The 16,890-nt window shown below is 42.9% G+C and overlaps 1 protein-coding gene across 2 annotated transcripts in view; it reads right to left on the bottom strand.

Annotated features, from left to right (window-relative positions):
* Positions 1-16,890, bottom strand: part of arhgap27l (Rho GTPase activating protein 27, like) — a 47,828-nt gene that overhangs the window by 23,971 nt on the left and 6,967 nt on the right. For both annotated transcript variants that reach the window (XM_049560363.1, XM_049560364.1), the window contains exons 2-3: positions 3,801-3,930; positions 2,504-3,468 (exon numbers count right to left, since the gene is read on the bottom strand). In XM_049560363.1, the coding sequence (XP_049416320.1) occupies positions 2,504-3,468; positions 3,801-3,831 (996 nt within the window). In that variant the 5' untranslated portion in view covers positions 3,832-3,930. The remainder of the gene's footprint in view (positions 1-2,503; positions 3,469-3,800; positions 3,931-16,890) is intronic.

Raw genomic sequence — 16,890 nt, 5'->3', positions numbered from 1 at the left:
GACGTCCTTTTCTGATGATGGCGGCACAGCTGGATCTGCTGCATAACGGAGCGAGCGTTTGGCGTACATCCCAAGTCCCATTATATTCACTGATCAAAGCCATAACTCCCCCCCCCCCGTCATGACTTTGGTCACACAGTTTTACATGTATTACCATTGTTATTGAGTCATTTACCGAAGTTTGTGGCAATTAAAGAACAGTGTGTAGCCCTGCCACTGTCACTGTGATGAGCATCATTATCATTATTGTTATCATCATTATCATTATCATCACTATTATTAAATCCACTCGCCATCATTCAACAAGTCAGCTGCTGAGTGAGTAAGACATATCAGACCTGTCAGTCTGCCTCAATCAATCAATTTTATTTATAAAGCCCAATATCACAAATCACAGTTTGCCTCACAGGGCTTTACAGCATACGACATCCCTCTGTCCTTATGACCCTCACAGCTGATCAGGAAAAACTCCCCAAAAAACCCTTTAACGGGGAAAAAACGGTAGAAACCTCAGGAAGAGCAACTGAGGAGGGATCCCTCTTCCAGGACGGACAGACGTGCAATAGATGTCGTACAGAACAGATCAACATGATAAATTAACAGTAATCCACATGACACAATGAGACAGAGAGAGAGAGAGAGAGAGAGAGAGATGCAGGTAATGACAGTAGCTTACAACAACATTATTGAAAGTAATAATATTAAGTTATTTTAATATTACCTACAGCCTATTAGACAATTCATGATGGGCAAAATCAACACGTGTGCTGCACATTTAACAGCCACACATCACCGACAGTCCGCTGAACAATGCAACGGGTTGTGAATGAAATAAACTTAATTACAACATGACAGTCTTGCAGGAAATATCATCAACGTTACTCTTTGTAGTCACGTAGGCATGTGAATTACAGCGTGTCATTGCAAAGGATGCATGTAACGGGTACACTTGCGCTGTTTCTCCGCCATCTCGTTCAAATGAGCCAGACGTAGGGGGCGGGTATTTATACGTCAGGGCCTCAAGCTGAAAAAGACTTCCTGTTAGGAAGCTCTCGTGTTACCTTACTCATCGCACCTAACAGATCCCTCCTAACGTCTAACGCTGACTCCTTACTGGACGGAATAACTTCCGGTTCAAGTCAGGAGTTAGCAGCATAAAATAAGAGACTTGGGACGTACCCACAGTCTGACATCACACAGTCTGACATCACACATTAAAGAATACATGAAGCCGACCTTTGACCTTTTGGATATAAAATGTCATCACTTCATTGTCTTATCCTGTTAGACGTTTATGTGAAGTTTTGTCATAATTAATGTGTGAATTCTTCAGTTATGTGAGGTCACACTGACCTTTGACCTTTGACCACCAAAATCTAATCAGTTCATCGTTGAGTCCAAGAGGACGTTTGTGCCAAAATTAAAGAAATTCAAGACGTTGTTGAGATATGACGTTCATGAGACAGACAGACACATGAGGACAATAAAATCAACTGTTCACCTTTAAATTAACTTTGACTGCGTTCAGCTCGTCACCAACACGTCCAATCAGACTTCACCTAGTGTTAAACATTACATCATCACATCACCTCACCTCAGCCTCCTTCATTCAGGAACTTTTTTCATCACACACACACACACACACACACACACACACACACACACACACACGTAATGTCCTCTCTCGTCCTGCAGGTGTCACTGCATCGTCGCCCTCTCTCAGTTTCCTGTTCGACCCTGAACACATCCTGCCATCTGTGACATCACTACATCCTGCTGACCTCATCACATCCTGCTGTGACATCACTAGACCCCCCCCCCCCCAACCCTCCACAATAGGTAAATAAATATCTCTAATTATGAATTCAATAAAATTACACACAAAAAACTAAATCAATTAAAATAATTCCCAATGATAAACACAAATGAATCAATAATATGACAGGAAACAAATAAACAAACCAAAATCATATAAATAAAAATAATAAATAAATAAAACACTAAAAATAAAAACTAAATATAGAAGAATCCAGATCAGAGTGAGTTCAGGTTGTTTCCAGGACCGGAGTGTGTCGGTCCAGGAGGTCAAAGGTCAGCTGTGTTTCTGCTCTGATGAGAAGACAAAGAGGAAACAGCTTTTTCTTTTTCTTCTCTCACTTCCTGTGTGGACGCTGCAGGAAGTGACACGCAGCGGAGGGCCTTTATTTTGTAGCTCTGAGATCTGACTGAGCGTCATGTGGCAACAGTATCAAAATATTTTACTGATGATTAATCTCATCTGCCGACAATCAGCCGCAACTGAGCCGACCGTCACAGCGTCACAGAGGACTGACATACTGACACACTCTGTGTGTGTGTGTGTGTGTGTGTGTGTGTGGTCCACCACTGAAGGACTCATCTGTCACATGAGGACCATCACACCGTCTGAACGTGGACTCTGAGCGGGACACAACTTGTGAAACATTTCATAACAACACAGATTCTCAGGTCTCAGGTGTCTTACCTGTGTGGGGGGCGGGGCAGGTGCAGGCTCAGACGGTGCTCCAGGACTCACTCTTCCTCCCGTCAGAGCCTCCAGGTCCAGGTTCAGGTCCTGAATAGACTCGTAGATGTGGTTTGACTCTTCCTCCTTTACTGATTCCTTCTCGCCACTGCTCTCCTCTTCGCTCGTCTCCTCCTCCGCCACCTCCTCCTCCTCAGGCTCTATTGAGGACTCCTGGTGGTCATGGCAACCCATGGATGGTGAGGACGTGCTGTGGTGGTCGTTGTGGGGAGGGATCACAGGGACCACCGGTGTCTCCACGGGTATGGGCTGGGTGTGGGGGCGGGGAGTGGAGATGGGGTCTGCAGGACTGAAACTGGGAACTCGAGCTTTGTCGGACTCCCTGTGGTTGTCCAGGAACCCCGCTAAGTGCTTTTTGCTCATAGCATCGTCGGCCACGTTTGTAGTCCCACTGGCTGCTGTGGTCCCGGGTTCTGTGGGACCAGCAGGAGGGTTGCTGGGATGTCGCGGTGCTGGTGTCACCGCAGACGACAGGTCAATAAAGTCCAGCGGGACACCAAACGTGGACATGCGGTTCTCGGTCTTGCGGTATCCAGTGGAAGCATCAGTTCTGACACGTATCATCACCTCGTCCCCTGATTTGGTTCTGGGCTCCTCCAGAGTCTTTGGAACAGGGACGGGGACGGGGACAGGGACAGGGACAGGGACGGGCGCCGCAGCAGGAAGCAGCACCGGTTCAGGACTGGGCGGATCAAAGTCCAGAGGCAAGGGGAGGTCCAGTGGCAGCTCCTTGACGTATTTGGCAGGAATGTAGAAGGGCTTGGAGTTACGGTCCCTCCGGACCTGCCACCAGTGGTCGTTGGTCTTAGCCAGCAGGACGTAGCGTTCGTTGGGTCTGATGGAGACCAGAGCGCCGTCCCGACCCTGGTACTCATACTGAAACTCCACCAGAACCAGACCCAGACCTGCAGGACCCAGACCAGACCGGAGGGTCAGAGGCAATGATGAAGAACAGTGTTGCGCTAAGTATCATTGCCGCTATTGCTGCTAACATTACTACTGCTAACATTATTACTTTTCCTGCTAGTATTACTACTTTCATTGCCAACATTACTGCTAATGTCGTGAACATTACAACTCTCATTGCTAACATTACTACTTTCATTGCTAACATTACTGCTGCTAACATTTCCACTTTCATTCCTTTTACCGCTACCATCGCTAACATTACTACGCTCTCTTCAGTCTCCTTTGAGAACAATAAGCTCATGAAAAGTTTAGTAAAACGAGGACTCACCTGGGCCAATCTGGGAGGAGGTGGTTGCCATGGTGACAGTCCTGTGCTCCTCAGGCCCCGCCCCTCTCAGACAGTTGGGCAGGTGACAGTGAAGGGAAGGGGTCAAAGGTCGCACCCAATCATGAATCCCCTGAAAGAGAGACACATCCCATCAGCTCAGACCTGTTATCCATTGTCCTGTTAGTGAAGGTAAACTCTGTTCTTTCATGATGTCATTATTATCGTGAGTGTTTGAAGTGATGTCACAGACTGGGAACCAGTCAGAACGCTGTCTGAAGGAACGTTCGTATTTCAGCTCCTCTCATCAGAGTGCTGAGGCTAACATGATGCTAACAGCTAATATGTGAGGATTCCATCCATCCTTCAGTGATCAGTGCAGTTTAAACATGACGAACGTTGTGGATTGTTTTCTGTCCCTCATAATGACACCTGTCCATATCAAACTGTCCTCATTATGGTTCATACAATGATAAAAACCTGCATCCCTCTGCATTGCCATGTGAACAGCTGCCGTCTCACCTGATTGGCTCTGACGGCGGCGCTCTAACTTACAAACTGGGCTCAGTTTTATCGGGCTCCCACATGAGTCACAGGCGAACCTGAAAACGAAGTACTTGAGACAACACGACTGAAGACTTCAACAGAGACCAGTGACATCACACCTGAGGGATCACACTACTTTACCTCTTACGGCTAGTACCGCTGCTACTGCAAACATTACTGCTAACATTACTGCTAACATTACAGCTAACATTGCTGCTGAGATTACAGCTAACATTACTGCTGACATTACTGCTAACATTACAGCTAACATTGCTGCTGACATTACAGCTAACATTGCTGCTAACATTACTGCTGACATTACTGCTAACATTACAGCTAACATTGCTGCTGACATTACAGCTAACATTACTGCTAACATTACTGCTGACATTACTGCTAACATTACAGCTAACATTGCTGCTGACATTACAGCTAACATTACTGCTAACATTACTGCTGACATTACTGCTGACATTGCTGCTGACATTACTGCTGACATTACTGCTGACATTACAGCTGACATTACTGCTGACATTACAGCTGACATTACAGCTCACATTACTGCTAACATTACTGCTGACATTACTGCTGACATCACAGCTAACATTACTGCTGACATTACAGCTGACATTACTGCTGACATTACAGCTGACATTACAGCTCACATTACTGCTAACATTACTGCTGACATTACTGCTGACATCACAGCTAACATTACTGCTGACATTACAGCTGACATTACAGCTCACATTACTGCTAACATTACTGCTAACATTACTGCTAACATTACTGCTGACATTACTGCTAACATTACTGCTGACATTGCTGCTGACATTACAGCTCACATTACTGCTAACATTACTGCTAACATTACAGCTAACATTGCTGCTGACATTACAGCTAACATTACTGCTGACATTACTGCTGACATTGCTGCTGACATTACAGCTAACATTGCTGCTGACATTACAGCTCACATTACTGCTAACATTACAGCTAACATTGCTGCTGACATTACAGCTAACATTGCTGCTGACATTACAGCTAACATTACTGCTAACATTACAGCTAACATTGCTGCTGACATTACAGCTAACATTGCTGCTGACATTACAGCTAACATTACTGCTGACATTACTGCTGACATTGCTGCTGACATTACAGCTCACATTACTGCTAACATTACTGCTAACATTACAGCTAACATTGCTGCTGACATTACAGCTAACATTACTGCTAACATTACAGCTAACATTGCTGCTGACATTACAGCTAACATTACTGCTGACATTACTGCTGACATTGCTGCTGACATTACTGCTGACATTACAGCTGACATTACAGCTCACATTACTGCTGACATTGCTGCTGACATTACTGCTAACATTACTGCTGACATTGCTGCTAACATTACTGCTGACATTACAGCTAACATTACAGCTAACATTACTGCTGACATTACTGCTGACATTACTGCTGACATTACTGCTGACATTACTGCTGACATTACTGCTGACATTACAGCTAACATTACTGCTGACATTGCTGCTCACATTACTGCTGACATTACTGCTGACATTACAGCTAACATTACTGCTGACATTGCTGCTGACATTACTGCTGACATTGCTGCTGACATCACAGCTAACATTACTGCTGACATTACTGCTGACATTACTGCTAACATTACTGCTGACATTAATGCTAACATTACTGTTGACATTGCTGCTAACATTACTGCTGACATTACAGCTAACATTACTGCTAACATTACTGCTGACATTGCTGCTGACATTACTGCTAACATTACTGCTGACATTGCTGCTAACATTACTGCTGACATTACTGCTGACATTACTGCTGACATTACTGCTGACATTACTGCTAACATTACTGCTGACATTACAGCTAACATTACAGCTAACATTACTGCTGACATTACTGCTCACATTACTGCTGACATTACTGCTGACATTGCTGCTGACATTGCTGCTGACATCACAGCTAACATTACTGCTGACATTACTGCTGACATTGCTGCTGACATTACTGCTGACATTGCTGCTAACATTACTGCTGACATTGCTGCTGACATTAATGCTGACATTGCTGCTAACATTACTGCTAACATTACTGCTGACATTGCTGCTGACATTACTGCTGGCATTACTGCTAACATTACTGCTGACATTGCTGCTGACATTACTGCTGACATCACAGCTAACATTACTGCTAACATTACTGCTGACATTGCTGCTGACATTACTGCTGGCATTACTGCTAACATTACTGCTGACATCACAGCTAACGTTACTGCTGACATTACCGCTAATATTACTGCTAACATTACTGCTAACATTACTACTAACATTACTGCTGAAATTACTGCTGACATTACAGCGTACATTGCTGCTGACATTACTGCTAACATTGCTGCTGACATTACTACTAACATTGCTGCTAACATTACTGCTGACATTACTGCTAACATTACTGCTGACATTACAGCGAACATTGCTGCTGACATTACTGCTAACATTACTGCTGACATTACTGCTGACATTGCTGCTGACATTACTGCTAACATTACTGCTGACATTGCTGCTAACATTACTGCTGACATTACTGCTAACATTACTGCTGACATTACAGCTAACATTACAGCTAACATTACTGCTGACATCACAGCTAACATTACTGCTAACATTACTGCTGACATTGCTGCTGACATTACTGCTGGCATTACTGCTAACATTACTGCTGACATCACAGCTAACATTGCTGCTGACATTACTGCTAACATTACTGCTGACATTACAGCGAACATTGCTGCTAACATTACTGCTGACATTACTGCTGACATTACAGCTAACATTACTGCTAACATTACTGCTAACATTACTGCTGACATTACTGCTGACATTGCTGCTGACATTACTGCTAACATTACTGCTGACATTACTGCTGACATTGCTGCTGACATTACTGCTGACATTACTGCTGACATTGCTGCTGACATTACAGCTAACATTACTGCTGACATTACAGCTAACATTACTGCTGACATTACCGCTAATATTACTGCTAACATTACTGCTAACATTACTACTAACATTACTGCTGAAATTACTGCTGACATTACAGCGTACATTGCTGCTGACATTACTACTAACATTACTGCTGACATTACTGCTGACATTACAGCGAACATTGCTGCTGACATTACTGCTAACATTACTGCTGACATTACTGCTAACATTACTGCTGACATTACAGCGAACATTGCTGCTAACATTACTGCTGACATTACTGCTGACATTACAGCTAACATTACAGCTAACATTACTGCTGACATTACTGCTCACATTACTGCTAACATTACTGCTGACATTACTGCTGACATTACTGCTAACATTACTGCTGACATTACTGCTGACATTACAGCTAACATTACAGCTAACATTACTGCTGACATTGCTGCTGACATTACTGCTGACATTACAGCTAACATTACTGCTGACATTACTGCTGACATTACTGCTAACATTACTGCTGACATTACTGCTGACATTAATGCTGACATTGCTGCTAACATTACTGCTAACATTACTGCTGACATTGCTGCTGACATTACTGCTGGCATTACAGCTAACATTACTGCTGACATTGCTGCTGACATTGCTGCTGACATTACTGCTAACATTACTGCTGACATCACAGCTAACATTACTGCTAACATTACTGCTGACATTGCTGCTGACATTACTGCTGGCATTACTGCTAACATTACTGCTGACATTGCTGCTGACATTACTGCTGACATCACAGCTAACATTACTGCTAACATTACTGCTGACATTGCTGCTGACATTACTGCTGGCATTACTGCTAACATTACTGCTGACATCACAGCTAACATTACTGCTGACATTACCGCTAATATTACTGCTAACATTACTGCTAACATTACTACTAACATTACTGCTGAAATTACTGCTGACATTACAGCGTACATTGCTGCTGACATTACTACTAACATTGCTGCTAACATTACTGCTAACATTACTGCTGACATTACAGCGAACATTGCTGCTAACATTACTGCTGACATTACTGCTGACATTACTGCTAACATTGCTGCTGACATTACTGCTGACATTACTGCTGACATTATTGCTAACATTACAGCTAACATTACAGCTGACATTGCTGCTGACATTATTGCTGACATTACAGCTAACATTACTGCTGACATTATTGTTGACATTACAGCTAACATTGCTGCTGACATTACTGCTGACATTACAGCTAACATTACTGCTGACATTACTGCTGACATTGCTGCTGACATTACAGCTAACATTGCTGCTAACATTACTGCTGACATTACAGCTAACATTGCTGCTAACATTTCAGCTAACATTACTGCTGACATTACTGCTAACATTGCTGCTGACATTACTGCTGACATTACTGCTAACATTACTGCTGACATTACTGCTGACATTGCTGCTGACATTACTGCTGACATTACTGCTGACATTGCTGCTAACATTACTGCTGACATTACTGCTAACATTACTGCTGACATTACAGCTAACATTACAGCTAACATTACTGCTGACATTACTGCTCACATTACTGCTGACATTACTGCTCACATTACTGCTCACATTACTGCTAACATTACTGCTAACATTACTGCTGACATTGCTGCTAACATTACTGCTAACATTACTGCTGACATTACTGCTGACATTACCGCTAATATTACTGCTGACATTACTGCTAACATTACTGCTGACATTACTGCTGACATTGCTGCTAACATTACTGCTGACATTGCTGCTGACATTGCTGCTGGCATTACAGCTAACATTACTGCTGACATTACTGCTAACATTGCTGCTGACATTACTGCTGACATCACAGCTAATATTACTGCTAACATTACTGCTAACATTACAGCTAACATTGCTGCTGACATTACTGCTGACATTACTGCTAACATTACTGCTGACATTACTGCTGACATTGCTGCTAACATTACTGCTGACATTGCTGCTGACATTGCTGCTGGCATTACAGCTAACATTACTGCTGACATTACTGCTAACATTGCTGCTGACATTACAGCTAACATTACTGCTGACATTACTGCTGACATTGCTGCTGGCATTACAGCTAACATTACTGCTGACATTACTGCTAACATTGCTGCTGACATTACTGCTGACATCACAGCTAATATTACTGCTAACATTACTGCTAACATTACAGCTAACATTGCTGCTGACATTACTGCTGACATTACTGCTAACATTACAGCTAACATTACTGCTGACATTGCTGCTGGCATTACTGCTGACATTACTGCTGACATTACAGCTAACATTACTGCTGGCATTACAGCTAACATTACAGCTAACATTGCTGCTGGCATTACAGCTAACATTGCTGCTGACATTACTGCTGACATCACAGCTAATATTACTGCTAACATTACTGCTAACATTACTGCTGACATTACTGCTGACATTACAGCTAATATTACTGCTAACATTACTGCTAACATTACAGCTAACATTGCTGCTGACATTACTGCTGACATTGCTGCTGACATTACTGCTAACATTACAGCTAACATTACTGCTGACATTACTGCTGACATTGCTGCTGACATTACTGCTGGCATTACAGCTAACATTACAGCTAACATTGCTGCTGACACTACTGCTGACATTACTGCTGGCATTACAGCTAACATTACAGCTAACATTGCTGCTGACACTACTGCTGACATTACTGCTGACATTACAGCTAACATTACAGCTAACATTACTGCTGACATTACTGCTGACATTGCTGCTGACATTACTGCTGACATTACAGCTAACATTACTGCTGGCATTACAGCTAACATTACAGCTAACATTGCTGCTGACACTACTGCTGACATTACAGCTAACATTACTGCTGACATTACTGCTGACATTACAGCTAACATTGCTGCTGACATTACTGCTGACATTACTGCTGACATTGCTGCTGACATTACTGCTGGCATTACAGCTAACATTACTGCTGACATTACTGCTGACATTGCTGCTGACATTACTGCTGACATTACAGCTAACATTGCTGCTGACATTACTGCTGACATTACTGCTAACATTACTGCTAACATTACAGCTAACATTGCTGCTAACATTGCTGCTGACATTACTGCTGACATTACAGCTAACATTACTGCTGACATTACTGCTGACATTACTGCTGACATTGCTGCTGACATTACTGCTGACATTACAGCTAACATTGCTGCTGACATTACTGCTGACATTACAGCTAACATTACTGCTGACATTACTGCTGACATTACTGCTGACATTGCTGCTGACATTACAGCTAACATTGCTGCTGACATTGCTGCTGACATTACTGCTGACATTACTGCTGACATCGCTGCTGACATTACAGCTGACATTGCTGCTGACATTACAGCTAACATTGCTGCTGACATTACTGCTGACATTACAGCTAACATTACTGCTGACATTACTGCTGACATTGCTGCTGACATTACAGCTAACATTGCTGCTGACATTGCTGCTGACATTACAGCTAACATTACTGCTGACATTACTGCTGACATTACTGCTGACATTACTGCTGACATTACTGCTGACATTGCTGCTGACATTACTGCTGACATTACTGCTGACATTACTGCTGACATTGCTGCTGACATTACTGCTGACATTACAGCTAACATTACTGCTGACATTACTGCTGACATTACTGCTGACATTGCTGCTGACATTACAGCTAACATTGCTGCTGACATTGCTGCTGACATTACAGCTGGCATTACTGCTGACATTGCTGCTGACATTACTGCTGACATTACTGCTGGCATTACTGCTGACATTACAGCTAACATTGCTGCTGACATTACTGCTGGCATTACTGCTGACATTACAGCTAACATTGCTGCTGACATTGCTGCTGACATTACTGCTAACATTACTGCTGACATTGCTGCTGACATTGCTGCTGACATTACAGCTAACATTGCTGCTGACATTACTGCTGACATTGCTGCTGACATTGCTGCTGACATTACAGCTAACATTGCTGCTGACATTGCTGCTGACATTACTGCTGACATTACAGCTGACATCGCTGCTGACATCACAGCTAACATTACTGCTGACATTACTGCTGACATTGCTGCTGACATTACTGCTGACATTACTGCTGACATTACTGCTGACATTACAGCTAACATTACTGCTGACATTACTGCTGACATTGCTGCTGACATTACAGCTAACATTGCTGCTGACATTGCTGCTGACATTACTGCTGACATTACTGCTGACATCGCTGCTGACATTACAGCTAACATTACAGCTAACATTACTGCTGACATTGCTGCTGACATTACAGCTAACATTGCTGCTGACATTACAGCTAACATTACTGCTGACATTGCTGCTGACATTACAGCTAACATTGCTGCTGACATTACAGCTAACATTACTGCTGACATTACTGCTAACATTACTGCTGACATCGCTGCTGACATTACAGCTAACATTACAGCTAACATTACTGCTGACATTGCTGCTGACATTACTGCTGACATTACTGCTGACATCGCTGCTGACATTACAGCTAACATTACAGCTAACATTACTGCTGACATTGCTGCTGACATTACAGCTAACATTGCTGCTGACATTACAGCTAACATTACTGCTGACATTGCTGCTGACATTACAGCTAACATTGCTGCTGACATTACAGCTAACATTACAGCTAACATTACAGCTAACATTACTGCTGACATTACTGCTGACATTGCTGCTGACATCACTCCTGTCATGAAAACGGTATTGGCATCAGAATATACCTAAAGTACTGAGAGTACAGTACTCACTCTGCAGAATATAACATCTAATGTTATTGATTTATGAATGTATTGATCATATTAATGACTTTACATCCTGCTGGGTGGATTCATCCGTGATCATATGTCATCACTGATTATTGATTATATTCTGTATCAATAATCTGAATGTGTGGAGGAGCTGAAGCTGCAGGGTAAAGAGAGTTTCCGTCTGACATGGAGGAGAAGATAAGTCAAAGTACTTTGAACATGTACCTGAGTGAATGTGTTAGCTGAGGTTGGTTTCAGTGGAGCCATGTTTCAGTGATGAATGTGAAGCCTTATCGAGTTCAGTCTCAGAGTTCAGCTCCTGACAGACACGCTCAGGAATGATTTACACGTTGCTTCATGTCACAACAAGTCACGCTGCAGCCAGCTACCAACACTATGCAGCTAACGCTAACACTCATGTCTTCACTCTCATGTCCTCACCCTGCATCTTCACTTTGTTTGTCTCAACAGTCTGATTCTTTTCACACAGGATCCTCAAGAGTCCAGAGTCCCAGTACACACCAGTACATAGTTGGTGTCCCGTTAAGTGTCCAACGGTCCATCAGTGAGGTCATACTCACCTCTGTTCTCTTCAAATGTTAATGTTTCAAATATGAATCATCCCAGGAAAGAAAAAGGTTCCTCACACTGACAGCTTTTCCTTACAAACCTGTGACTCCGCCCACTCACCAGCTAGAGGGGCGGGGCTTAGCAGGGGCAATTTAATCGCAGTCAGATAGCTTTAACACCACAGATACCAGAGCTGTGAATGAGACAACACGTCACAGACTGCAGTTACAGCTTGTCACCGCAAACGACGCCATCTTTGAGATCAGACCTTAAAATCATATTTGTTTGATTTTAGCAGCTGTTTGATGGATTCTGTTTTCAGGACAAAATCTTTATTTTATAATTTACTGTACTGTGGTGAGACGCTCAGCAGGCGAGCTCATGTCCACTTTATCTGCTTCATCACAGGAACTGCTGAACATGTTATAAATAAATGTTTTGACCAGTTTAAAGTGTTAATGACATTTTGCAGCTGGGATCAAAATAATGCTGATGTTTTGGATCAAAGGCGTCCTGATCCTACAACATACTGGAAGGCATCCTTTTGACTTTGACTTTTTGACAATTTTTTTTCTTTTTCTTTTTTGTAATTTAAAAATGTTTTGCAATTTTGTGTTTCTTTAAAAAAAAAAAAGAAAAAGGTGGTTTTTGAATCTTCAAAAATGTTTGCATTTTTCAAGTAAACATGCCTTCCACAACGTGAATGGAAGGAAATTTTTCTTTAAAAAATTCTGCCAGTTCTATTTTCTTCAAAACAATTTTGCCAACTTTGGTACATTTTCTTAAAAATAATCTTATTTTTTTTTTAATGGCATTTTTATTTTCTTTGAAAAATGTTGTCTTGTGTTTCTTTATAAGACAGTTGTTTTTCCTCAAATTTTTTGGCAGATTTTGGCATATTTTCTTTGAGAAATGTTGGTGATTGTTTTTCTATTTCAGAATTTATAAAGAAAACTTCAAACTAGGTTTAGATTGCATGTTAAAATTACCAAAATGACACCATTTATCAACATAAAAACATTGGGACACATTATGTGTGATGAACACGTCAAAAAAGAAAAAAAACCAATCTGATCTTAAAATAGTGATATTTCATCAGAATCATTTTATTCTGTGTCATTAAAAATTTGTCCAGAAATAAAGCGATTTTATGAAAAGAGTGAAAAACGGAGGCTTTTATCAACTCCAGGATTTCATCTTTAACTTTTAACTTTCAAGTGCAATTAATGTGTTAACTGGCATCACTCACTCATTATTAATTATATCCTTTGATACATGTGTTAATTTATTCAGTCATATAGAGTGTTCCCTCCTCTGAACACTGCGCTCCGAGAACGCAGGGTTACTCATGGTCCCTAAAGTCTCCAAAAGTAGATCAGGAGCCAGAGCCTTCAGCTATCAGGCTCCTCTCCTGTGGAATCATCTTCCTGTTACGGTCCGGGAGGCAGACACCGTCTCCACATTTAAGACTAGACTTAAGACTTTCCTCTTTGATAAAGCTTATAGTTAGGGCTGGCTCAGGCTTGCCCTGTACCAGCCCCTAGTTAGGCTGACTTAGGCCTAGTCTGTCGGAGGACCCCCCTATAATACACCGGGCACCTTCCCTTCTCTCCTTCTCTCTCTCTCTCTCTCTCTCTCTGGTATTCTATTACTGCATCTTGCTAACTCGGCCATTCTGGATGTCACTAACTCGGCTTCTTCTCCGGAGCCTTTGTGCTCCACTGTCTCTCAGATTAACTCATATCACAGCGGTGCCTGGACAGCGTGACGTGTGTGGTTGTGCTGCTGCCGTGGTCCTGCCAGATGCCTCCTGCTGCTGCTGCTGCCATCATTAGTCATTAGTCATACTTCTACTGTTATTATACACATATGACTATTGTCACACATGTATACTGCCAGGTATTAATACATACTTTCAACATATTGTACCGCAGTAGCCAGAACTATAACTATAATATTATTACTTTCATTAATGTTGTTGTAAGATACTGTCATTACCTGCATATCTCTCTCTCTCTCTCTCTCTCTCTCTGTCTCATTGTGTCATGTGGATTACTGTTAATTTATTATGCTGATCTGTTGTGTACGACATCTATTGCACATCTGTCCGTCCTGGAAGAGGGATCCCTCCTCAGTTGCTCTTCCTGAGGTTTCTACCGTTTTTTCCCCGTTAAAGGGTTTTTTGGGGAGTTTTTCCTGATCAGCTGTGAGGGTCATAAGGACAGAGGGATGTCGTATGCTGTAAAGCCCTGTGAGGCAAATTGTGATTTGTGATATTGGGCTTTATAAATAAAATTGATTGATTGATTGATATAGTATCATACGCTTTATTATATGAAGATGATGAACAGACGAGCTCCTGTCATTGATCAACACACTGACGCTGATCGATCAGATAAATTAAATCAAAAATGTTGAAACTGAGACTTTATTAATGAGCCCATTATTATCAGTGAGGAGCAGAACAATGGCAGGAGGCTGATCTCAGGCCTGTTCTGTTTACAGAGGGAAGTGTCTGCTCTTCCTGTCTGCTGGAAGCCCCGCCCACATGACTGTGTAGACTCCACCCCTCGATGACATCACATGCTGGTTTGTGTGTGTGTGTGCGTGTGTGTGTGTGTGTTTCCTGTCTTTGTACAGGAACAATAGTGTGACTGCAGATCATTCTCTCTGACTTCTCTTTTCATCTGATTTTTTGTTCTGACCTGAATTCAGTGTTAAATGTGAACGGCTCTGGATCATAATGTGAACATGACGTGATGTCACACTGACATGATGTCACACTGATGTGATGTCACACTGATGTGTTTGGACCTGAAGCAGGAAATGTAGTGCATCACTGGAGGAGCAGAGAAGCAGAAATCAGACGGCTCTGCAGGAGAAATAAATGCCAGAGAAACGATATCTGTCCCGCCCCCTCCATGTTAGGGGACAGGACAAACTAAAAACTCAAAGTCAAAAAACCCTTTTGTAACTTTGGTTTCAACTGTAACTCATCTGATGTCAGAAGAGGGGGTGTGGCACCATGACTGACAGCTGTGTGAGCCAATCAGTGTGCTAATGTCCACACCACAGAGATCGTTAATGCACAGACTCCAAATGACATCACCAACACAAGACGGAGGCGGCTGCATCTGGACATTCTGGCTTCGTTTCTGCACAGCAGGAGGAAGAGACACATCTTCCATCTTTATGTACAGCCACGTGATGTCACCGTCGTTTGGTTTTGTGTGGAAAGAGGCGTTCAGAGGAACCTCCGCAGCGCCACCTCTGTGTGAGAAGGTTTATTGGTTCACCTGCTGCTGCAGGGATCAATAACGTTTTACTGAACTGAAGTGAATGCACCGCAGGCTGCTGGCCCTTTAAGAGCCTCCACACAGGTAAACAGACCTGCTGTGAGTCACACACACCTGAGGCAGGTGTGTTTCAGGTGTGTGTGTGTGTGTGTGAGAGAGAGAGAGAGAGACAAAGAGCGATACAGTGGAATGCAGCCGACGTCCTCCCTCTGCTCGTCTCTGAGACACACCCACCCCCCCCAGGAATGTAACACACACACACACACACACACACACACACACAGAAAACAACCTGTCAATCATCAAACCGAGCTCGACACGCCCTGTCGACCAATCAGACTGTTCCTGTTGCTGATCCACAGCCATCACGTGACATCAGAGAGCCAGCAGCCAATCAGAATGTGTCTGAGCATGTGTGAAGTGGAGTCAACCTTTACCCTCAGTGAGAGCGAGGGGTGTGGTCTCGCACACACACACAAACACACACACACACACACACACAGGAACAGAAATAACTGAGTGTAAATCATGAAGCCGTCGGCTGACTCCGCCTCCTGGAGGCTGAGGAGGAATGTGTGTCGACCACACTGAACCAACACACACACATCCTGCTCTCTGATTGGCTCTCAGCTCTTCACACGGACCCCAAAACCTCAACGACCTCTGGAAACTTCTGCGAGGCTCAGATCACATCAGATCTGTGTCTCCAGACGTCACCAGCCGACCTGCACCGGTC

Source organism: Epinephelus fuscoguttatus, linkage group LG19, assembly GCF_011397635.1.
Source record: "Epinephelus fuscoguttatus linkage group LG19, E.fuscoguttatus.final_Chr_v1".
Taxonomy (NCBI): domain Eukaryota; kingdom Metazoa; phylum Chordata; class Actinopteri; order Perciformes; family Serranidae; genus Epinephelus; species Epinephelus fuscoguttatus.
The sequence above is the reverse complement of the archived record's forward strand: the minus strand, read 5'-3'. Positions and strand labels throughout refer to the sequence as shown.